This window comes from Andrographis paniculata, unplaced genomic scaffold (genome assembly GCF_009805555.1).
Source record: "Andrographis paniculata isolate CXL003 unplaced genomic scaffold, ASM980555v1 Contig37END, whole genome shotgun sequence".
Lineage (NCBI taxonomy): Eukaryota > Viridiplantae > Streptophyta > Magnoliopsida > Lamiales > Acanthaceae > Andrographis > Andrographis paniculata.
Window position 1 is genome coordinate 68641 of NW_026137570.1, and position 24809 is coordinate 93449.

Below are 24809 nucleotides of genomic sequence, written 5' to 3' on the forward strand. Positions count from 1 at the left end.
CACTTTTGCACATTATAACACTCATTGTCTTTTAGGGAATTGTATTGAGTATTCATGCCGGACTCTTACAGTTTAGTTTCCCCATTGAACCAAGGCTTGGGATTTCCAAGCGATTTGGTTGGGTTACCATTGTAATTGTCTCTATCTTGTGGATTTCAAACCCATTCCCTTTAGCAGTTTGTACATTTGATCTCTCTGCAACCCTTTGGTTAGCGGATCCGCTAGGTTTTCTATTGATTTTATATATTTAATAGTCAAAACTCCACTGGTGATCAAATTTCTTACAATGTTATGTCTACGTCGGATATGTCGGGATTTACCGTTGTAAATTCCATTCTTAGCCCTTGCTATTGCAGCTTGGATATCGCAGTGAATCATTATGGGAGGAATCATTATGGAAGGTACTAGTTTAGTCCAGTATGGAATATCATCCATGAAGTTCCTCAGCCATTCGGCTTATTCGTCAGCTTTATCCAAGGCGATGAACTTCAATTCCATTGTGGACCGTGCAATGCACGTCTGTTTTGTGGATTTCCACAAGACAGCTCCTCCTCCAATTGTAAATACATATCCACTCGTAGACATTGAGTCTTTTGCATCGGATATCCAATTGGCATCGCAGTACCCTTCGAGTACCGGTTGATATTTCGCGTAGTGTATGCCAAAATTCAGAGTAAATTTAAGATAACTTAATACTCTTACTAGCGCTTTCCAGTGTTCATGATTGAAGTTGCTAGTGTATCGAGTCAACTTGTTTACAGAGCAAGCCAGATCAGGCCTTGTACAATTTGTTAAGTACATTAGGCTTCCAATAATTTTGGCATAGTCTTCTTGAGCTACAGGGTCTCCCTTATTCTTGCTCAAGTGTACGCTGAGATCCATTGGGGTTTTCACTGGAGTTTTTTCGTAGACATTGAATTTTCTCAATATCTTTTCCACATAGTGAGACTGAGTTAGAACAATACCTTCGTCTTGTCTTAAAATCTTTATTCCAAGGATGACATCGGCAACCCCCAAATCTTTCATGTCGAAGTTATGACTCAACACGTATTTGACCTCATTGATCAAACTGACCTCTTTGGCCATAATTAGTAGGTCGTCTACATATAGACATATTATAATAAAACCGAAAGGTGTTTCTTTGATGTAGACACACTTGTCACACCTGTTTATTTTGAAACCATTTGATAGCATAACGTTATCAAAACTCAGGTGCCATTGTAAAGGTGCTTGTTTCAGCCCGTACAAAGACCTTATCAGTCTGCACACCTTTTTCTCTTGGCCAGGAACGACATATCCTTCCAGTTGTTCCATATATATTTCTTCTTCTAATTCACCATTTAAAAAAGCAGTCTTCACGTCCATTTGGTGAATCTTAAGATTGTTCAAAGACGCAATCGAAAGAAGTATTCGAATGGATGTTATCTTAATTACCGGTGAATATGTGTCGAAGAAGTCAAACCCTTCGGTTTGTTTGTAGCATTTTACTACGAGACGGGCTTTGTATTTGTCAATAGACCCATCAGCCTTGAGTTTCTTTTTCAAAACCCATTTACACCCTAGTGGTTTGTAACCTTCGGGTAGGTCAGATAACACCCAAGTGTTATTATGCATTATAGAGTCTATTTCACTATCTATTGCTTCCTTCCAAAAAGGAGCATCAGGACTGGATAGTGTTTTCTTGATCGTTGTTGGATCATTGTCTAACATATACGTAACAAAATCCGGACCAAAGGTTTTCTCGACCCTTGTCATTTTGCTATGCCTAGGCTCTGAAGCCTCTTGATTAGGGCTATTAGTCATTTGTCTTTTTACGCCCCGTAGTTCTTCAACTACGGATTTTGGATTTGACTGCATCCGTTCCTTACAAAGGTAGATATTTTCAAAGAATGTGGCATTCATTGATTCTATCGTAGTTCCATCGGTCATCCCAGGGATTTCCGATTTGTGAACTATGAAACGATAGGCACTACTGTTTAGTGCGTATCCGATAAATATACAGTCTACCGTTTTTGGGCCGATAGCGACTTGCTTTGGAAGCGGAACTCCCATTTTTGCTAGGCACCCCCACACTTTGAAGTATTTTTATTCGGGTTTCTTGCCTTTCCACAGTTCGTAAGGGATGGCATCCTTACCCTTAAGTGGAATCTCGTTCAGGATATAATTTGCAGTCAGTACCGCCTCTCTCCACAGGTTTTGGGGAAGTCCTGAACTTATCAGCAAGGCATTCATCATTTCCTTGAGTGTTCGATTTTTGCGTTCTGCAACGCCGTTCTATTGAGGTGAATATGGAGCCGTTGTTTGATGAATTATGCCACTTTTATCACATAATTCTTCGAACGGGGCCACATATTCGCCACCTCTATCACTTTGAACTGTGTTGGTTTTACAGTCAAGTTGATTTTCTGCCTCGATTTTGAAGTTCTTGAAGGCCTCGATTGCTTCGCTCTTTTCCCTTAATAGCTCAAGATAGCAATACTTTGTGTAGTCATCGATAAAGGTGATGAAATATTTCTTTCCACCTCTAGTTTGCACAAATTTTAAATCACATACATCAGTGTGAATTAACTCTAATGGCTTAGTCTTCCTTTCGATAGACAGGAAATGTAATTTTGCCATTTTGGCCTTCACGCAAACTTCACATTTGTTTTGAGTGTTCACCTCTTTTATATTTAATTCATATTTACTAATCTTTTTATAGCATTTAGGTTGACATGACCTAGTCTGTAATGCCATAAATCAGAACACTCAATCAAGTATGAAGAAGAAGCAACATTTTTATTATCAATAGGTGGTGCTCGGCGCACGGCCATTACATTCAATTTGAACAACCCATTTGTAAGATAACCCCTAGTTAGGAAAATCTCGTTTTTTGATAGTATAAATTTATCTTCTACAAAGACAAGTTTAAAACCATGCCTAACTAGTAGCGATCCTGAGACGAGATTTTCCGAATGTCTGGCACATGTAGGACATCTTTCAGGGTTAGTTCTTTGCCAGAGGTCATCTTCAGCATCACGTTCCCTACGCCTTGGACCTCAGAAACTGCATGATTTCCCATGTGCAGCTTCCTCCCTTCGGTCTCCTTGTAGGTCGAGAAGTTTGTTTTGTCGGAGCAAACATGGCAGGTTGCTCCGGTGTCAATATACCAAGCTCTTGGACTTTCCACATTATTAGTTTCGTACACAACAGTGACAAGGTCGTCACTATTGAGATCACGATCATTCTGGTGGCTCGTCACGACCAATTGGGAACTCGGCTTCTTCTTTTTCGGTGTCTTGCAGTCCTTAACATGGTGTCCTGTTTTTCCACAGTTAAAACAGTTACCTGTCAACTTGGACAGTTTGGCTTTGCCCTTATCTGTTTGAGTTGGCGTGCACGTTTTTTGGCGGGATCTTCGACCAAGTTGGCTTTAGCAATATCTCCACTTTTAGCCTTGTGATGCTTTCTGTTGTCTTCCTCTATCCGGATCGGACAATCAGATCTTCAAGCCCCACTCGCTTTAGCTCATGCTTCAGCCCGTGCTTGAAGTTGCTCCAACTCGGGGAAGATTTCTCGATCATTGATGACGGTAAAAATGTGTTTGTTTACACAATTCACAGGGAATTTATATTTGGAAATCACTGAGTGGAAATTTATAGAAAGCGATCAGATATAGTAATTTTTGCGGTTGTAGATCCTGAGTAGTCATCACAATTATTTATACTCTTTTTACTGGTGAGTTTCCAGGTCGAACACAAGAATTTTAAGTCATGAATTTCAACAGTGAAAATCTTGAAAAAGCGACGAAAATACAGGAAGGGATCCGCTGTAAGCGGATCCAACAACTAGACTATAAAAAGCGGTAAGTAACGCGTAAAGATGGAGTGAGCGGGAGTGAGAGAAGCGAAGACGGAAGATGAAGTGCCAGCGGTAACCAAATGATCGGGACATGAGCGGAAGTGGGGACCAGATGAATGGGACATGGGTGAGTGGCGGTTACCGAGTGATCGGGACATGAGCGAGCGGCACATTATATGTATACACATATATATATAGATGAGCGACTGAGAGTGAAGAAGAGATGTTGTGTCTGAACTGTGCGTTACTAAATGGATAGATTTCCCTGGAGGCAATGAGCGAGCGATGAAGTTGTGTTATCGGAATTATATGTATTTACGGAAGTGGTGATGAGGAAGTAGTGTAATTATACAAACTGAATATAAAGAACTCATAACACTGGAATTTTTTACCTTAAGGGATTTACAAAAAGACTTCAATGACACCCAGATTCAAGATATTATAAGAAAGAAACCCTACTGTCACTAGGAATCTCTGCGACCTAATAGACCACCGCATATCTCCAGTTAATTTTCCCGAAATCTGCCTCATTAGTAGCTTTACCCTTCTGTTACCTTTTTTTAATCAAAATTGAATTCAGAATAGCAGTTAAGCAGGTCGAAAAGGTTTCCGCGTATTTAACTACATTGAACTACCTTGAGACCGCTTTTGGCGCATAACAAGGCTCAAATAATCAATTCTTCTTTAGCTCTAAACCAGTAAAATGGAATTCTCTAATTTTGAACTTTATATAAGTGTGTAAAAATGGTGGAAGAATTTAGGATGAAGAACTTAATGATATTTTATTATCTACTACGAAAGCATGAAAAGACTAATGCTACAAAACTGTAAATGAAAACAGTAATCTAATCTAAGAAAACCGTAAAGACTTGGCCAAGGGAGAAGGAGAACTCCTACTCCCTTGGCCATTCCTGTGGAGAACTCCTTTATAGGGTTGGAGCTCTAAAAAACAGGAAGACGACTTTGCTGGGAAGTACTTGCTAAAAGTGTTTAAAATCGAAGTATCGATTTTCTTTTTTTTTTTTTACATAAAGATATCTAGCCCTATTTATAGCAGGTGAAACGGGACAGTTGCAATCAGTTGTTAGGCAGTTCCAACCGCTGGGCAGTTAGGCGGTTACTGGTATTTATTCTGTTGGGACAGTTGCTGGCCATAACTCCCAGGGCGCTTGCTTTGATTGCACTTAACTGTAAGGGCGCAAATCTTCCTTGCTTGCCGAAGGGCTGGAGGGCATCAGCGCAGCTAGGCTCGCTTGTGCTGACTGGAAATGGAATGGTTGTACCGCTGCAGTTGGAACACTTAGTTGGAATCTGGTGATAATCTGCAGCAGTGGGTGTCTGGGCTGTCGCTTGCAAGCGGGAGAGGTTGTCGCTTGCGGGCGGTGAACCGCTTGCCTCTCATGCCTTAGTATTTTCAGGATTAATTCTGGGCGCTTGCGAGCGGAGGTGGCTGTCGCTTGTAGCGTCTGCCTTAGCTTTTCTGGCACCAGACTACCGCTTAAAAAGACAAAAATCGTTAATAATCTCAACAACGAATTTTGGATCATGCCAAGCGATATATATCAATAATGTATGCCATCGATGATTCATTGTGATGGTTTTTATACAGAAATTCAAGTAATACACAGTTTTGTCAAGCTAAGAATATGCTCCTATTTGAAGTCATCAATCATCACACTCATGATGAACTTTTCTAGCAGTGACATCTCCTCGTCGATAACAGAGTGAACAATATGTTGAAATTCTTCCACTTGTTCGAAAACTGACATGCCATCTACCATCATATAGTCCATAAACCAGGCCACAATAAACATTTTAGACCAAGAATTCTCGGACTTATATTTTTTCTCAAGGGCATCCCACAACCCTTTCGCACTCTTTATTTTGCAATATACATTATAAAGAGAGTTAGAAAGACTACCTAATATAGTATTTCTTGTCATGTAGTCTCTGTGTGCCCACGATGCATAATTCGCATGTGTCTGCTGATCTGCACTGGGCTCTGGGGTGATTGGGCCATCGTGCAACACGAACATGGCAAACCCAATCGCAGTCAGGTAGAAGAGCATCTTCTCCTGCCACCTCTTAAAGTCCACTCCCGTGAATGGTTGTGGAGCTTGTACATGGGGCATCATCCGTGGGCCAGCCCAGGACTAACAGTTTGGGCCGCGAATGAAGCAGAGGGTACGGCCACAAACTCAGGAAATCCCCTATATCCCCCAAGGGCAAATCCAGAAAACAAAGGGTTGCCCATAAAGGGAATTGGCCCAAGTGAAGGAGCGACTACCTTGTCCCCCATATCCTCCGACGATTCCTCCGGCGGCGGCTCCGGCGATCCTCCGGCGACATCTCCGGCGGAAATTCCGGCGACGGCTTCAGCGGAGATTTCGGCGACATCTCCGGTTGCGGCTCCGATGACTTTTCCGGCGGAGGATCCGGCGATGGCTCCAGCGACTTCTCCGGCGGAGGTTCCGGTGGTGGCTCCGGCAGGTGTTGACATTCTCGCAAAGTAATATCTAATTTTGGATTGTTGGAGTGTATGGGTATTGCGAGAATAAACGTGAAACCGAGTCGAGGATGGATCCTCTTTCCGAAAATTAGATACGCCTCGGTAGTGCCTCCGGTGGATGGCATTATAACCCAAAGATAAAACGGTTTTCGTCTCCAATGAGAGTGACACCTCTAATCGTTGGAGCTCCGACGAATAAAAACAAGAGAGGGACTGAGCTGGGGAGGATGCCAGAAAGCTAGAAGAGATGAGAGAAGGACGAAAGGATTATTTTTTTGTTGGTTGATTAGAATGAAGGGGGAGACCCATTATATAGGCGTCTCCACTCCGCCAAAATGGCAGATGATTGATTACAATAATAATTACGACCTTAATTATCGATGTAATTAATTATAAATTCAAACCTTCGGTTTGAAGCAGTCGTAATTGATTCTAATTACAAATCTTTTGTTTGTAACGATCGTATTATTCTAATTTCAAACCTTCCGTTTGAAACGATTGTAATTTATTCTAATTTCAAACCTTCCGTTTGAGATTATAATAAATTTATCCAACGGATAATATTTTATCCAAATAATATTGCAACTTAGGCCATATACTCGGGTTTAATTTGGGGTTGCACAATTTGGTTTGTCTCGAGACAGACAAAATAGCCAAAATATTAACCAAACCCCACACACAATAAATAAATATTATTTATTTCTTCCAAATTAATTATATTAATTTGGTACACTGCACGTCGCATTTTCACTTATAAATAATCGATTGCAAAATAACCGGTTATCCAACAGCTTTACCATATCATTAGTGAGTAGAAAAAAAATACTCCACTTGCCCACTCTAAAGTATTATTTTAAATATTTAATAGATTAAAAAATAATACTCTTTTATAATAAATAACATTTGGATTCCGACACGGAAGTAAGACCAACAAAAAATTGAAAATATTGTAAAGATATTTGAGAAAGAATGAGTAATAATTTATTGGTTAATAAAAATATGTAAATTATTTTGATATTTTTACATGTTAAACATTATATATAAATTAATTGTATTTGTAATGACATGTTTATAATTTGAGTAAAAATTAAATATATTTTAATATTAGTATACGATTATCTTTCAAAATAGATGCTTTTGAACACATAATTGGAACAAAAAGAATAATATAAAATATTGCCATAACATTCCACAATTTGGTTTTTTTTTTTTCGATGAAGTATTAAGGGTGTGTTTGTTTGGGGGTTTGGATTTTGAGTTGGGATTTGAATAGTAAAAATTTTGAATTTGAATTGTTGTATGATGTGATATAAATAGGTGATGATGTGATATTTTGAATGTAAAATTGATTTTTAATATAATATAAAAAATAAAAAATAAGTGTTTAATTTGATATTTTTGAAAAAAATTTTGGATGAATAATGAGATTTTGTCCGAATCTCTCAACCGAACAAACCCTAAGTACATTTCTACAATATTTTAGTAGATCAAACTAGATAGAAGATGTTCATAGTCATATATATATATATATATGAAGTAGTAATGAGTAGTGGTACGAAATCAAATAGAATTTAGATATAATAATCGGAAACTACACACCAGTGATTGATTTATTAATTAATTACAAAATAATAATATAAATTATTGACAAATAATAATAATTTCAACGAATTAATGTCTTATTTTTTTATTTAAAATATCCAATAATTATTGTCTTCTTTCTATTTTTATACACAAAATTTATTCTTTTACTTTTATTTTATTCACTATTTTTTTTTTCTATACACAAGATTAAGGACAAATTTGTCATTTTATTAAAAAAACTCTAATTACCTAAATATAGATGTAAATATCAAATAGGATATTAAAAATTGGATGGAGAAAGTATAATATAAAAATTGTAATTATAAAAAACAATATGTACTTGGAAACAAAAAATAATAAAAAAAAATTGGAGAACATATTTTTTAATACTCTTTCCGTCTCATTGAAATTTTACAATTTTTTCTATTTTTGTTCCTCCTAATTACTATTACCTACTTAACATAATAAATATCCTTTTAATTTACAATATATTACACAAATACTATTATTTTTATATTACATAATAAACAAATGCTATTTTTATTGTTTTTACTATAATTTAATATAATCCTAAAAATAAACGTCACCGCATGCTCCGTGCCCACTTGTTCTTCCGGCCGCGGCGCGAGAGAGTATTGTAGGAATGCCTCGATCGGCGAAAAGTAGATTGTTTTCCACTCACTACTTTTAAAGAGAAAAAAAAAAATAAAGGAAGAAAGAGGGGGGGAGGAATAATTACTATAAGGTGAAGGAGTCCGCACCAAAAGTCAAAAAGTGAAACCTGGATCCCGTAATTTATGCTGCTGTAGAGACCGACAGAGACAGATGGGCATTGAGAATTGTCAATTTGAAATTGAAGTAGATATTGATTAATTTATTATTATTATCGTTACTATTGAAATTTGAGAATGTTAAAACTATGGAGTAGCAATACTATAGACAAATTAAAAGAATATATATGTATATATATGACATAGAAATTGGTTTGAAATTTATATTAAAATATGAAAAGTATTTTATAACAAAGCAAGAGTCCTCTACCATGGCAATGAGCGGAAGGCGGTGCAAGCAAGTACCGTGGCAGTGACAAAGCAAATTCAATCAACATGCTTTTCCTCCTCTTCCCACCCATTTTACATACTAATAGTAATTCCATCCCCATCCCCAGCAACCATCCATATTCACACAATGCTGCTCCTGCTGCTAACCTATTTTTCGCTTCTTTCTTCTTCCCCGGCCTCGGCCTCGCCGCTCTTCTCTTCCTCTCTGCTTCCACTTCCAGTGGAATCTCCATCTTTGCAGACATCGTTATCGGGTATATATGAATATTATGTATATAAAAGTTATTTCGTTTTCTAATTGTGCTTTTCCATATACACTCATATTCATCCATCCGCACGCCTTATTATCGATCAGTAGGAGAATCCAGAGCACCAGAACGGCTGCTCGATGATCAACTTCCACTTCTTGGGCAAGGGGACTCGTCGTCGGACAGTATTGTGTTGGCTCCAAGCAGAACATACCGAAAGGACCCCCTCGATAATTTTAGAAGTTACACTGGTGGTTGGAACATCAGCAATCGCCATTACTGGGCTGTAAGTCGCGCCTCTCTCTCTCTCGCTCTCTCTCCAGACTGTTGACTACTACTACCACTACAATAATTAACATTATCTTGCTTAGTATCTTGGTTTCTGTCAAGTAGCTGCAGGTTACAAGTTAAAATGTTGATGTTAATTCGATCCCCATTCCTCTGGGAGTATTAAATTTAACGACGGTCTTACCTTATGTTCGGGCGTTCGATTGTTTCCTGTGTGATCATCGGTTTCTTCTCTTTCTCTGGTTCACCAACGATACGACTAAAGCCGATTGATTGTTGCAATGCAGTCCGTGGGTTACACCGCTGCTCCCTTTTTTGTCGCCGCCGCCGCCTGGTTTGTAGTTTTCGGCCTCTGCTTATCTGTTGCGTGTGTTTGCTGCTGTTGTTCCTCATGGCGTCAAAGGGAGCCTCAGAGTGCCTACTCCCGATCACTCTCCTTCGCTTTCCTTGCACTCTTCTCCGTTGCTGCAGTGTATGTCGTACGACTATCTCTCTCCCTCTCTCTCTCTCTCCCTCTCTCTCTCTACACAAGTATATGTACATACATATATATATATATATGAATTCCTCTAACCCAGGTTTGCTCCTGGATTACACACGTATGCATTCCCCAACTGCTATATAGATAGCTAAATCCCGGTGTGCACACTACTTAATTAATTTCAGCATTGGGTGCGTGATCTTGTACAACGGCCAGGGCAAATTTCACAAGAGCACCATAAGCACTTTGGAGTACGTCGTCCGCCAGGCGGATGCCACATCCAACAACCTTAGGAACGTCTCAGAATATCTCTCTGCTGCCAAACAGATTACTGTCGATCAGGTTTCCCTACCTCCGAATTCCCAAAGCGACATTGATCAGGCACAGAGCAAGATAGACTCTTCAGCTACAACCCTTACGGACACAACACGGAACACTTCTCAGCGCGTCAAGAATCTAATACAATCAGTGTAAATTCAATACATAGGCCTATGCAGCTATCATCATATATATATATATATTCATGCATGCCCAAAAGGATTCCTAGCTACCCGTGAATATATATATATTCATGCAAGTGTGCTGCAAACTATATATGTTAATAATGCGTATGAGTGTCTAATTAATTGCAGGAGTTTGGCTCTAGTCGTACTCACTGCTCTTATGCTCCTTTTGACATTTCTTGGATTAGGTATGCATCCCATCCCATCCCCCATGTCTCAAAGCTACCAGGCCAGTTGTATACATATAGTTATGTAGTAATATGTGAAGAGAGAATGGCATGAGCAGCCTTAATATCATATACATATGTATATATATATATGTGTGTGTGTGTTTAACTTCTTATGTTGATTGACGGACTGACATTGCAACTTTTGCCGTCACAGTGTTTTCAATACTAGGCGTGCAGATTCCAGTGTATATGTGAGTGATGTAGCAATTAATTAATTATGTAGTAGCAATTAATTAGGAAAGCTAGCTAGGGGTATACATATATATGTAATGTGATTAATTAACAACTCATGGATCGTATCACTCATCTGTATCTGTTGGTTGTTGTTGTTGTTGATAGCAGCTTGGTGATTAGTGCATGGATTCTGGTGGCGGGAGCTCTCATACTCTGCGGCATTGTCTATCTTCTCCGCAAGTAGGTGCATGGATTGGTGATGTGATTCTATCGAGTCAAGCTAACTGCTTGCTTACTTGCTTGCATGCAAAGATCTAGTAATCTACTGTCGGATAGATCCGATACAGCAGCCTTTGTTAAATTAATCAATCAATGAATGAATGAATTATAAAGCAACTTATCATCATCGATTAACTGCTGGCCGGATGGCTCCATCCAGTAATGACAAATAAATAATTAATTAATGCATAATGTGTGCACGCGCAGTGTGACAGGGGATACCTGTGCAGCAATGAACCAGTGGGTCCAAATCAATCCTCCTGGAGCTGGAGTTGGAGCTGGAGCTGGTCAGGTGCATCATACAGGTACGGCGCTGGATGAGGTGCTGGGGTGCGTCGACAATGCCACCGTCCAAGAGGCCTTCTCGAAAACCAAACAAGTGACTTCCCAGCTGGTGGACGTAATCAACACCGTGATTAGTAACCTGTCCAACATAAATTTCGCCCCCAGCTTCGCGCCCATGTACTACAACCAGTCAGGCCCACTTGTGCCCTCTCTCTGCAACCCATTCCACCCCGACGGCGGTGACCTCACAGATCGATCCTGCGCACCTGGGGAGGTGGACCTGCGCAATGCGACGGAGGCATGGAGTGGGTATGTGTGTCAGACAAGCCCCGCCGCCGCCGACAATGCCGATCATGGGGTCTGCGTCACCCCCGGGCGCCTCACCCCGAGGCTGTACGCTCAGATGGCCGCCACAATAAACGTGAGCTATGGGCTGTATCAATACGGGCCCCTGGTGGCTGAACTTGGGGACTGCAGCTTCGTGAGGCTAGCATTCTCGGATATAGACGCCATCTACTGCCCCACCCTCAGAAAGTACAGCCGGCATATATATGTTGGGCTGGCCATTGTGGCCGTCGCGGTTCTGTTGTCAGCGACACTACTGCTGTTTTGGGTTTGGGTGGTGGTGATACGTGCTGCCAATGATAATACTACTAGTAAAGGGAAATGGGGCAAGGAGCTGAGACACCATCAAGGCACTGCTGGCAAAAGCATGGCTGTTGGAGTTGGAGACGGAGATGCAGAAGCTTATGATCCCACTGATCATCATCATCATCACCATCACTAAGGAGGCATAGGAGGAGGAGGGTGGGATGGATCATGGATGATCACCATGATCCTTTTCGGCAGGCAATCAGATCCTTCCTCTTCTCCCCACCTGCCTGCCTGCCTTCTTTTCATTCCGCATTCCGCATCAACCAACTTGTCCGGTATATGTGCATCTGTTAGTTGTTGCCTTGCCAAAAAATTTCTAGGTTACTGCTCTGCCGAGTTGCACCTGACGACGAGTAGTTGCAAATGTTTTCTAATGGGCGGAGATTTGCTTCCTTTCATAATTTTCTGTTATTCTCCATATGGGTATCCTCCTATCATCTTCATTCTTCGTTTTGTCGAGAGAAGGCATGTTTGTTTGATTGATTGATTGATCCCATCAGCAGCATTGTATTCATACTGTTTGGGGAAAGACAAAAATCACATCTCATCTCACTATGTTAACACAAAAATATAAGTCACCTCAGTTTCCCTCAATGGAAGTTAGGTTGATAACACCCAATATATAAAGGATGCATGAGTATGTTAAGTCCTCCTCATCGTTCCATTATCTTTTAGACAAGGCAACTGTCATAACTGTGGTCAGAGAACAGTGCACTTGAATAATGAAATCATCTCAGTTTTAAAGAGGGGCGGACGTGGATGATGGCCGTTCTGCCGGGGCGCTCGAGCAAAACTGTCAAAACGCACTAACAATAGGGCAAACTGCTGGGTGGAGTAAAAAACACAGGTATGCACTCGTAGAGAGTTCAAGTAAAGTGGAGCTGCATACGTTCATGCATGCTACTAGCCTTTGGTCTTTATAATAATACTGGTACTCTAAGGTTAGATTTCTTACAAAGGTGAGAGATACAGCAGCAGCTTGTGCTCGGCAATAATTGACAACTTGAAAATTGTATAATGCATGTTCCCTTCTATCATTCATCACAAAAGTCGCCATCTCTGTAAGCTTCAAGTTTTGGTCAATGTCTCTTGCATTCGAATTCCGTGGCCCTCTACAAGTATATCAAACTCAGCTCTAATTCTAACTCATTCACCTTGTTCTCTCTCTCTCACACAAACTGTCTCAGTTGAGACTGCACGGCGGGTACATGCCTCGGTCTGTTAACCTCTCAAACTGATGAACAAACCTTGTCTGCAAATCCACCGTATACAACAAAATGTTAGACAACACCACATGCATTCCATAAATCCCATGACATGTCAAAAACATAACAATGTAAATATCTACCATGCCCTGAATAACTACAGCATAGACGACTATCGTCTATATAGGTCGCCTGGAGTCCCATTATCCAAGACCCAACAGAGGTATCATCATGGGCATAAGCCTTCAAAGATGCACTACATCAAAGACCAACATCATGAATGCCAAATGTCAAATTTTTGAACAAAAAAACAGCAACGGGCTTTCATCTAACAACAGAGAGGCAGGCTTAGATTAATTTTCCCACAATTTGTTCGATCAAGCAGACAGTCAAATCTCAGGGCATCGTTAATAAGAATTAAAAGAATGGATCTCAAGATATTTGGGTTACAATCTATGCCCTACACATTTGGAAAAAGAAATTAGGACCACCAGGGATATAGATTCCAAAGGCTAAGATTGTTACATTGAAACTCAACACCAAACCCCCTCAAATCTTGTGCTCCTATTAGCAATTAATATAACTCCAACTCCACAAAAGACATCACTAACCTGTTAATGTTAACATACTGAGCCAAACTTTTGGAAAGTATAATGACTGAACCAGCTGCATGACGGAAGTACCTGAAAGATAAATCACATTTGTTATCGAACTACTAAAGACTTGAGGTGGTAAGAAAACAACTTCATAGCGAGAATGATAAAACCAGGCGACACCAATAGTCTTCAAAGAAGTGTCATTCTATCCGCTAGACAAATGATACACACAAACCAAAAAAAAAGGAGAAAAGAAACAACAACCACGTACAATATAAACGATATGTAGGTTTGCTCATATCAGTTATGTGTGTATTTCTAATTCTTGATATAATTGGTAAGTACTCAAGATTTGTCGATTAGCTCATATCATAAAGTATTTCTAATTCTTCATATAATTGGCAAGAATAGCTCATATCGTGAAGTATTTCCAATGATATAAATGGTAAGTACTCACGATTTCTGATCACCAAATTTCCACCATTCTGGCTCGTACCATGGCCGTCCCCTGAAATTAAACAATCTTTTTAAGTAAAATTATATTTAAGCAACCTCAAGTTGTTACAACAAGATATACCATTGCATTCAAGATTACACAAATAAACAAGACCATTCACACAATTAAATAGGAATTATCACGAGCAACCAACTGTGAAAGTCACTATTATACAACAGCATAAAAGCAATCGAATAATGGTAAGCAGAATTACTTTTCAGCAACCACTTCCCCGGACTTCATGCAACCTATATAACCATTGTCTTGACCACGATGGCTTTGAAGAAGTTCAATTAACTCATCTGAGAAGGAAATGGCAATGGTTTTGTGAAAACACACCCAAGCGCATGCGCGCACACACACACACAAAGAGAGAGAGTAGGGCTATGAACTGCAACTTTCCAAATAACATAACTACAAATTACCAAATTTGAGATCAACATTGTCATCAACTTTTACATAAAATTCGGCATCCCACATCTGCACTGCTCTGCTAAAGAAGAACTTTGCTTTCTTTGCCAATTCCTCTTGAGCTTCCTCATGATTCTCCTATAAGAATGAAATTATAGTTTACATTTTTTAATACACAAGGATACTAAACATGAACAATCATTGTCAAACAAATTAGTATGCCAACGATTACAATATCTAACGCATTAAAATTGACCTAGAGTCATGATAGTGTGAGATTTTGATTGGGCAAGAAACAAAAAATTTACAAGACCTAGCATATACTGCTTCTCTTTTTTAAAAATATGGATAGATATCTGCAAGTAACTATTGCATTGCAGTCATTCTGCTGTAGTGCTATCATTTGTGAGTGAAAGTCACTTTCAATTATATATATATATATATTATGTCACTTTCCTTGCTGATTGAGCAGTCAATAGAACATTAAGCAGTTAAACTAGTTGAAACTTGAAAATTTTGCAAACCTTTAACCCTTTGCTGGTTAATATCTTTTAATGAGGAAAAGATAGTATCCTTCAATTCAGGGCAATGAAACAATTAGAATTCATATCATTTCAAGAAGATTCCTAGAAAAAACTAAAAACACATTCAATCACTCACAAGAATCAAGAAATCCTTAGTTGCACGGTTTTCCTCATCAATATTACGGTCCAAGCTGTCACCACGATTAGCACTGGACATCCAAAGTCATTGCATGATCAAGATTGCTCTACTGATAAATTGTTTAAGATGCAGCACAGTATAACACCAATAACACTTGAAAGAATAGCATAAAAAAAAGAGTAAAAGAATGTTTGAATAAAGAGAGTGTTTCAAGTGGGAAACCTCCGTCCAATTACAAATTGTGCAACTATCCCCTTTTCTTCAAGTTTTTTCAATCCATTAGCTGCAATCACAAAACATTTTAATTCCTGTCAGAACTTGCAGATCATATATGCACGGAAATACTAAAGCCAAATGCCTGTGTCATTTTCACAGTTGTTTACATGTACATGATGTTTATACTTGACATTAAAGGCTGTGTTTAGTTTTACATTGTATGCATGAATAGGTATTATCTGTAATATTCCATACATCAGTGTCATATATATATGGGAAAAATAACAGGAACAAATTATGAAATTTGGTGGACATGAATGACACATTGCATTAGGCAACAGAAAATAGGGTGCAAGAAAGGGAGTATAAAATGGCAATCACAAAGACTGATTTGAGATTTGAACTAACCTTCTGACATCCAAGATCCCCGTATGATATTACGTCGCAACCGACCACCAAAACCAGTATAAACTCCAACAAAAGCAAGCAATTTTTTACTGGAAGTCCCAGTTAGCTGCAACTGGTTTTTAAGAAACCCATTGCTTTTTGCCATTGTCAATTCCATCTCAGCTTCAACAATTCTTCTCTCCAAATCCCTGAAATTTCATCTAAGTATTTTCAGCACAAACCCCACATATTTGTCCTAAAACAATCAAATAACTCAGTAATTGCATTAGGAGTGGAGCAATGAAGCATGTACTTGCATCCGAGGGCTAGTAGCTTGTCATCCACTGTAAGAACCTTTGGTCGCTGCCAATAAAAGCACAACATAATTACTCATTAGACAGTTTTTATTCTCTCCTTTAGGTTGGTATGCCACAATTAGATCTAAACAACAAGGGGTATGCCTATGCTTTATGAAATGTAGTATTTTATTTGTTACAGGCTATATTACATATATAGATAGATAGACACTTAAATCAATGTAGGAAAAAAAAAAAAACAAAAAACAAAAAACCCATGTAGAATTTCAATTGGTCATAGATGATGCTCCACTAGCTCCATGAACTGATTTAACCAACGCATTTCTGATCCACTGGTGGCATGCCTTGTAATCAGTTTCTCATATATATTGCACAAGATAGTTGAACTATCTTAACTTCATAACAACTTGTCCAGCATGCATCCTATAACCTATCTAGTAAGATCTCAAAGACCTCCACATTTAGGCTCTAAGCCGCTAACCCATTTTCATTTGTGCAGCTACATGCAATTTCCAGAACAATCTCAACCTAATAATGCACCAGACAGATCATATATCTGAAGTCAGTTCTTTATTTGCAGCTCCACTAAAGTATTAAAAAATAACACACAGATCTTTTTGTATCTCAAATGAGTAAATTGAGGTTGAACTAAATCAGTCGTGAGAATTGATTATTTTAACAAACCACATCTTTATCACATGTTAAGATTTAAGCAGATATAAAAGAAATAGCAACCCCCAAAATATCACACAAGCTGATGAAAGTATTGATTAATTGTAAAGAAAAAATAAACAAGATGCACATACAATTTATGTAGAAAAACCAATATGCGCAAAAAACCATAGCAACAAGAAGATTATTCACTAGGACGAGAAGAGTGGTTTTTCAAAGTACAATGATGGTACCTCTCTCTTTCTCTAAATTTCATGAAATTGATGATATAAGTTAACTTAAAACAAGTACAAGTTTTATATGGAGGTCAACTGTGGGTCTCCACCAAAAAAGGTAAGAAAAAGTGATCTGGAGAGTTGATGGTGAATTCAGGACGGTGCAAGAAATTAGTTTAAGTTTGAAACTGAGCTGAAGAGCACTTATGAATGGGCCTAAATGAGCCACTTGAAATTTGGCTTACTATTACATTGTGTAGCTTACGTTTTCCGCCTAGACGATTGTACTCACACTTAGTTTGATTCACAACCGATCGAACTTGCAAAGCCAAGAGACTACCATACCTGCTCAACATAAGTACTCTAATCTTAAGTGACTTCAAAGTTCACTTAAAATTGGGATTCAAGCCAAATCCTAGAAGTAGAATACGCCAAAGAATATCCAACAATCTGCATCTTGATGAGAATTTGCGGCACAAAAAGTATTTCATTGAAGTTTAACACATATCTGTTGAAGTTTGTTTTCATGTATTGAATATATACAGTCCTGATGCCTTTAATATCACATTGGGCATCATTTCCCATCAACACTATTCTTATACAAAATACCCAAAGTGATAAATCTGTCCTAGAAAGGATAAAAGAAAAAGTGGAACCCTGATTCTACAATCAACACATAATGAGGCTGCTTATCAGATGCAATAATTGGCTCTTGTATCACTGGTGATTGAGTTAGCCTTGGATGGTGCCTTGTCTTTGGCTTCCATTTCCTTTTTCTTCTTCAATTCATAGTAATTGGCAACAATGTCCTGGTTTCTAAATTAGTAAACAGGTTTCTTTGTCTTCCTTGAGCAAGATCTGGATCTAGATTTCTTGCTGTCACCAATAGCCTCATGCTAACAGGCCCTCACCATTGTCTTCATTAACATCCTCATCCAATCTCTTTGAGAGATTGTTAAATTTGATATCTATAAAAGTTCGAGCTCCCTGACTGCCATACAATATTATCTCAAAATGTTGGAGGAAGTGAGACACGCAAAAGGTGCGCCTTCTCTACTTTGTCCTTATCTCAACTTTGACATCTAGATTTTCCAAATGCAAATGAATGAGTGTGTCCTCGCTCATCCAAATGGTATATAGATGTTACTTTAACCTCAGTAAATTCACTAGCTATGCACATTGACAGGCAGGTATGCACAAAAATCGGCTTAAGACTTAATCTGCTTGAAATTTGCCTACAACTAGATACTGTGCAACGAAAGTTTGCCGCATAGATCTGCAACTCCACTTACAACTGGTTAACTAAACTTAGGATCGAACTGACGAAGAAAAGGAACCTCGTGACTGGAGCACTCCTAACCACTTCATTAGAATGGGATCCAAGGCCAATCGGAACCCAAACGCAACACCAGCCTTTCTTCGTTTTTCCATATCTCCAGATTTTTAAGTTTATTTACTTTAGTACGGATAGTCGAGCTTGAAAAACAGAAAACAGATCCTAATCGATCCATTTTGAATTTATCTATCACGCATTGGCATCGTAAGTCACTAACAGTATGAGAAACTGTGCAAAAGACATCTTGGCAGTAAGATAGAATCATGATCTCGAAAATTCAAACCTGACCAGAATTTTTCTTTAGCAAATTGGCCAGAAGCATCCTGTTTTCTGCATCTTGCCACAGCCTAGCATAAAGAAGGATTTCATATTAATTTCCACCTAGCAGGGAAGGCAGCTCCGCAGGTGGCCTAAGAAATAGAAATAGTAAAATGAGAAAGGGCGAACCGTCCAGCAACATAAAGCCAGGCAAGACAAGATAGAAAGGCCATTATAACAGAGGATTTGGATGTAGTCTGAAGAGTCCTGGATTTCGATCGCCGCTCCGATTTCAAATACGACGCCGTAGACACCGGCAAGGAGCTCTCCATGATCGATTGATTGATTGGGTGTGGACCGAGTGGGAGTGCACACGCAAAGACACAGACACAGCGACATGGTACGAATCAATCATTCATTCGATTGGTTGGTTGGTTCGCCAGTCGGTCCGTCCGTCGTCGTCGTCCTCCTCCTCCTCTCATGATGGCCCAACCAAGCAAGCCCAAGTCATATTATTTCGGTTTTTCATTCATATCTATTGGGGCCCAACAGAGAAGCCCGCCTCTGTCTTGGTTGGATGTTGGGCCCTGGCGGGAGCGCGAGCGGGAGCGGAGCGAGTCAAACCACCAGCCAACGGAATTCCTCCACTCGGCTCGCATCAACCTTCATCCACATTTCCTATTCTTAGCATCTACAACTGCCAGAAACTAACCATCGTCCTCTCGCTCACTCTCCATCCCTCCATAATATCATCCATCCATCCATCCATCCCTGCTGATGCTGCTGCTGTTGCGAACAACGCCGGAAAGACAGACGTGAAAATGGCGGGAAACGACTGGATCAACAGCTATCTGGAGGCCATCCTCGATGTGGATACGGGGATCAACGATCAGAAATCGTCTCTCCTGTTGCGCGAGAGAGGTCGCTTCAGCCCTGCCCAGTATTTTGTCGATGAAGTCATCACTGGGTTCAATGAGACTGACCTGCACCGCTCTTGGGTTCGAGTACGGATCGTCGATAGTATATATACGTTGATCGATCTCGCTAAACATGCATATATACATATATGTGTACTTGATCTTGTTCTTCTACGTATTATTCCAGGCGTCCTCAATTCGTAATTCAGAGGAGAGAAATACGAGGTTGGAGAATATGTGTTGGAGGATATGGACCTTGGCCCGCAGGAAGAAACATGTACGTCCTCTCCTCTCCCAATTCGTTTGGTTGTCTTGACATTTATTTATCTTCTTGCCAACTCTCAGAGCGCCTTCCACTCGTTTATGTAATCAAGCTAAAATTAGATTTTGCATCTTAAAGGCACTTAGAGACATGCATGGATAATAGGGAGTATTACTAATAGTTCTAGTTGGAACTCAGTGGATGATCATATTCGTACCACCATACAATACCATTGTCTCTGTAAAGTTCGTTGGATCACAGTATGAAGTAGTTATTTTGTCAATGTTACTTAGGAAATTAATCTTGCATCTTGCTGTCGTGAACTTGAACTTGACTGCACTGATAGATCGAGACTGAAGAAGCCCAGCGTAAGACAAAAAGGCACCAGGAACGAGAAAATGCTCGAAGAGAGGCCGCGGCCGATATGTCAGAGGATTTGTCGGAAGGAGAAAAGGGCGATTCACTCGGTGATATCTCTAGCCATGGTGATAGTGCCAGGATGAGAATGCCGCGGGTTGGTTCTACGGATTTGATGGCAAACTTGGCTAGCCCACATGCAAATAAAAAACTCTATCTAGTCTTAATCAGGTATCACCCGAGGTCTCTTATTCATGCTCAGGATCTAATCTGCTAGCTAGCTAGCTAGCTAGTTAGTCAGTCCGTTAGTATCTCCTCCTTTTCACCCGACAGGCTTGTTTATCAGTGCATATGGGTGGTATGCTGGATTATTATCCCAATCTTCTTTCTACTTCTTGTTCTGCAGTCTCCATGGTTTGATTAGGGGAGAGAACATGGAACTTGGCCGGGATTCCGACACAGGAGGTCAGGTAGAATCAGGCTCAAATTCCTTCCAACTGAGTTCAATTATCCGACCATTCGCTTGCTTCCTCCTCTGCATCATCCATATATGATTAATTTCAGGTTAAGTATGTTGTGGAACTGGCCAGAGCGCTGGGGTCAATGCCGGGAGTTTATCGTGTCGATTTGCTCACAAGGCAGGTGGTAGCACCAGATGTGGATTGGACATACGGGGAGCCGATAGAGATGCTTAATCCACTAAACCCTGAGAGCAGCAGCGCGAATGACACTGGGGAGAGTGGCGGTGCATACATAATCCGCATACCTTTCGGCCCAAAGGATAAGTACCTCTCTAAAGAAGTTCTATGGCCCCATATTCCAGAATTTGTTGATGGTGCACTCGCCCACATTATACAGATGTCTAAAGTTCTGGGGAAGCAAATTGGAAGCGATCAACCACTGTGGCCTATTGCCATCCATGGACACTACGCGGATGCAGGGAATTCTGCTGCTCTCCTCTCTGGAGCTCTAAATGTGCCAATGATTTTCACTGGCCACTCACTTGGGCGTGACAAGCTGGAGCAGCTGCTAAAGCAAGGGAGGCAAACAAGGGAGGAGATAAACTCCACATACAAAATAATGCGCCGCATAGAGGCTGAGGAGATTACTCTAGATGTTTCTGAAGTCATCGTTACCAGCACAAAACAGGAGATTGAAGAGCAATGGCGTCTCTACGACGGATTTGATCCGGTCCTGGAGCGCAAACTTCGAGCTCGGATCAAGCGCAACGTTAATTGTTTTGGAAGGTTCATGCCCCGCATGGTTGTAAGTCATGGCCCCCCAATTCCCTTTTCTTTTTTCTTTTTTTCCCGTTTTCTTTTGTTTTCATATTACTCCTACTTACTACCATCCCATAATATCTCTCCCTCTGTGTGTGTGTGTGTCCCTGTTGACTAGGGGAATATATATAATACTTCACCTTTGTGCAGGTAATTCCTCCTGGGATGGAATTCCGGAATGTAGTTCCACAAGAGGGAGACATTGATGGAGAGGCAGAAGGGAATGAAAATAGCTCTGGAACTCCAGATCCGTCCATTTGGTCAGAGGTTTAATCTATTCTCCATAGCTTGTCTGATTCGATTATAGTCTTCCTTATGAAGCATATCTATAACGATAGTGCAAGCAGCATCCATGTTCACCAGGCACTAGGATGCAGGGTGGAAGCTTTTCGGTTTTTGTTTTTTTTTGTTCTCTTTGCTTTTACAGAACCAACTTAATGACATCTCAAGCCATCTATCTATGCATGCACTCCCATTTCTGGCAGATCATGCGCTTCTTCACCAACCCCCGCAAGCCTATGATACTTGCTCTCGCTAGGCCGGATCCAAAAAAGAATTTAATCACTCTGGTCAAAGCATTTGGAGAGTGTCGCCCGCTGAGGGATCTTGCTAACCTTGTAAGTGACAAGCAGAGAGCTCCTCCTGAGTCAATTATCTTGCTCAGGCTAGCTAGCTAGCTAATACTAGAAAGGATAAGATGAGATTGTTGCTTCATTTGCTTTCTGTCTCAATTTGTTGTTGCAGATATTGATCATGGGGAACAGGGATGTAATTGATGATATGTCATCTACAAATTCGTCTGTTCTCCTTTCTATACTCAAACTAATTGACAAATATGACCTGTACGGTCAAGTTGCATATCCAAAACATCACAAGCAATCAGAAGTTACTGATATATATCGCCTGGCAGCTAAATCCAAGGTATGAAGTTGCATCCAGCTGACGCTCTCCTTAACACTCGTATTGTTGACCGCGGCTAAACTCAGCAGCTCTTGTAGGGTGTTTTCATCAATCCTGCGTTTATCGAGCCATTTGGACTCACCTTGATTGAGGTGAGATTTTATTACCTTACTTTATGCTCCACTCAACCTATCTTCCCTGATGATGATGATGATGAGCAGGCGGCAGCTCGTGGTCTTCCAATTGTTGCCACAAAGAATGGCGGCCCTGTGGACATTCACAGGGTAAGTTGGCCGGCTAAATAAATAAATGAGCTTCTGTCAGATCCCGACCCCCCCCCCCCCCCCCCCCCCCTCAAATCACTGCAGCCAGCGACGCATATCTGGCGCTAGATCCCTGATTCCCAGTCCCCACTGACAGATTTTGTGATTTCTTATTAGGTTCTTGATAATGGCCTGCTAGTCGATCCCCATGATCAAAAGTCCATAGCCGATGCACTCCTGAAGCTGGTTGCCGACAAGCAACTCTGGGCCCGCTGCAGGGATAATGGATTGAAAAACATTCATCTGTACTCGTGGCCGGAGCACTGCCGGACATATCTGGCCAGAGTAACAAACTGCAGGCAGAGGCATCCGCAGTGGCAAAGAAATGAGGCCAACGATTCTGAACCCGACTCTCCTGGAAGTTCGTTGAGGGATATTCAGGACCTTTCGTTGGGTTTGAAGATGTCGCTAGATGGCGAGAGGAATGAAGGCATTGGGTCGTTGGTAATGAAAGGCCAGGAAGCTACGGCGGATGGGAAAAGTCAGGTTACAAGTTCACCTCTGAAGGTGGCGGCAGCAAACGAGTCCATGGAAAAATCAGAAAACTGCAAGTTCCCCGCGCTGAGGACGAGAAAGTTCATCTTATTCATAGCCGTGGATTGCGATTCAGTGGCCAGTGGTCTGGAAATCACCAAAACAATATACGACGCCGCCGCTGCGACCACGACGGATTCCCAGCCATCGTCTGTTGGGCTCATTTTGGCCACGTCCTGGAGCGTGTCTGAGATCAACTGCGCCCTGGACAAGGCTGGGCTGAAATCAAGCCAGTTTGATGCGTTCATCTGCAACAGCGGGAGTGAGATATACTACCCGTCTCCGAGTTGGGAGCAGAGCTCGTCGGAGTCGCAGTACATGATCGACTCATACTATCAGGCTCACATCGAGTACCGCTGGGGAGGCGAGAGCTTGAAGAATACGTTGGTTAGGTGGGCGGCCTCGGTCAACGACGGATCGCCGAAAGACAGCAACAACAACCCTGAGCCTGTAATAACCGGGCTGGATTCCGGGTCTTCACATTGCCATGGATTTGGAGTGACGGACCCATCGCTGGTAAGTAGAAAGAGAGAAGATGCTCTCAGCAGCAGCAGCAGCAGCAGCAATGAATTTAATGAATCAACCTACTAGCTTGCTGCTAATTTATTTGAGCCCGAGTTTCAGTGTGGTAGATGATAATCCATCCCTGTGTGCGCGTGTGGCAGGTCCCCCCTTTCAAGGAGCTGCGGAAACTGATGAGAAACCAGGCCCTCCGGTGCAGCGCAGTGTACTGCAAAGAGGGGGGGAGGATCAACGTTATCCCGGTGCTGGCATCTCGGGCGCAGGCACTGAGGTATCTGTACGTGCGTTGGGGGGTGGAGCTGTCGAAAGTGGTGGTGCTGGTGGGCGAGAGCGGGGACTCAGACTACGAGGGGCTCTTTGGCGGGCTGCACAAGACTCTCATCCTAAAGGGCAAGTGCTGCGACGCCGCAACCAAAATTCACACCAACAGAAGCTATCCGCTGGAACATGTAGTCCTCCGGCCCGCGGATCACCCCGAGAAACTGGTTGAATGCAGCAACTGCGACAGGGATGGCATCAAAGCAGCCCTGGGAAAACTAGGAGTGAAAATTTAACGATTGATTAGTTGGGGTGGGCGGTTCCGGTCCGCGTCATCACATACATCCATCACCCTTCCTTCCGTACAGTTCAAAGGTTCATGGATCTCTCTTCATTGCATTCTTGCTTGGACAACAATAACAAAACATATGGACCCACAGATTTTCCTTCTAAGTACCATTGCATTTGATCTTCAATATTCTAGTTGTATCGCTAATCATCATTCACTGCATGCACCAACGTACCCCGTGTTGATTTATAAGGCGATC

General features: G+C 41.0%; 3 protein-coding genes across 6 annotated transcripts; 2 read left to right on the forward strand and 1 right to left on the reverse strand.

The window, feature by feature from the left end:
- Positions 1–8952: 8952 nt before the first annotated feature.
- On the forward strand, positions 8953–12579 carry LOC127250135 (uncharacterized). 3 transcript variants are annotated; one of them, XM_051273295.1, is made up of 8 exons: positions 8953–9248; positions 9353–9528; positions 9818–10002; positions 10197–10481; positions 10644–10702; positions 10899–10935; positions 11084–11158; positions 11405–12579. In XM_051273295.1, exons 1-8 carry the CDS (start codon positions 9122–9124, stop codon positions 12267–12269), a joined length of 1809 nt encoding a protein of 602 aa, XP_051129252.1. In that variant the 5' UTR covers positions 8953–9121; the 3' UTR covers positions 12270–12579. The 3 variants fall into 3 exon arrangements, with proteins under 3 accessions (XP_051129252.1, XP_051129250.1, XP_051129251.1); XM_051273293.1 differs by having other exon boundaries at positions 8956–9248; positions 9350–9528; XM_051273294.1 differs by having other exon boundaries at positions 8957–9248; positions 9350–9528; positions 11087–11158.
- Positions 12580–13001: 422 nt separating this feature from the next.
- On the reverse strand, positions 13002–19333 carry LOC127250138 (hydroxyproline O-galactosyltransferase HPGT3-like). 2 transcript variants are annotated; one of them, XM_051273302.1, is made up of 12 exons: positions 19098–19321; positions 18934–18997; positions 16424–16473; positions 16132–16319; positions 15730–15790; positions 15505–15577; positions 14859–14982; positions 14648–14735; positions 14395–14445; positions 13953–14024; positions 13485–13597; positions 13002–13388 (listed from the first exon to the last, which is right to left on the reverse strand). In XM_051273302.1, the coding sequence occupies exons 1-12, from the start codon at positions 19238–19240 to the stop codon at positions 13366–13368; spliced, it is 1050 nt and encodes a 349-aa protein (XP_051129259.1). In that variant the 5' UTR covers positions 19241–19321; the 3' UTR covers positions 13002–13365. The 2 variants fall into 2 exon arrangements, with proteins under 2 accessions (XP_051129259.1, XP_051129260.1); XM_051273303.1 differs by lacking the exon at positions 13485–13597 and having other exon boundaries at positions 19098–19333.
- A 247-nt stretch (positions 19334–19580) lies between these two features.
- On the forward strand, positions 19581–24730 carry LOC127250133 (probable sucrose-phosphate synthase 1). The gene is made up of 12 exons (XM_051273291.1): positions 19581–19912; positions 20013–20102; positions 20434–20675; positions 20851–20914; positions 21009–21710; positions 21875–21991; positions 22210–22341; positions 22469–22645; positions 22723–22776; positions 22846–22908; positions 23065–23997; positions 24147–24730. Exons 1-12 carry the CDS (start codon positions 19730–19732, stop codon positions 24555–24557), a joined length of 3168 nt encoding a protein of 1055 aa, XP_051129248.1. The 5' UTR covers positions 19581–19729; the 3' UTR covers positions 24558–24730.
- Positions 24731–24809: the final 79 nt, after the last annotated feature.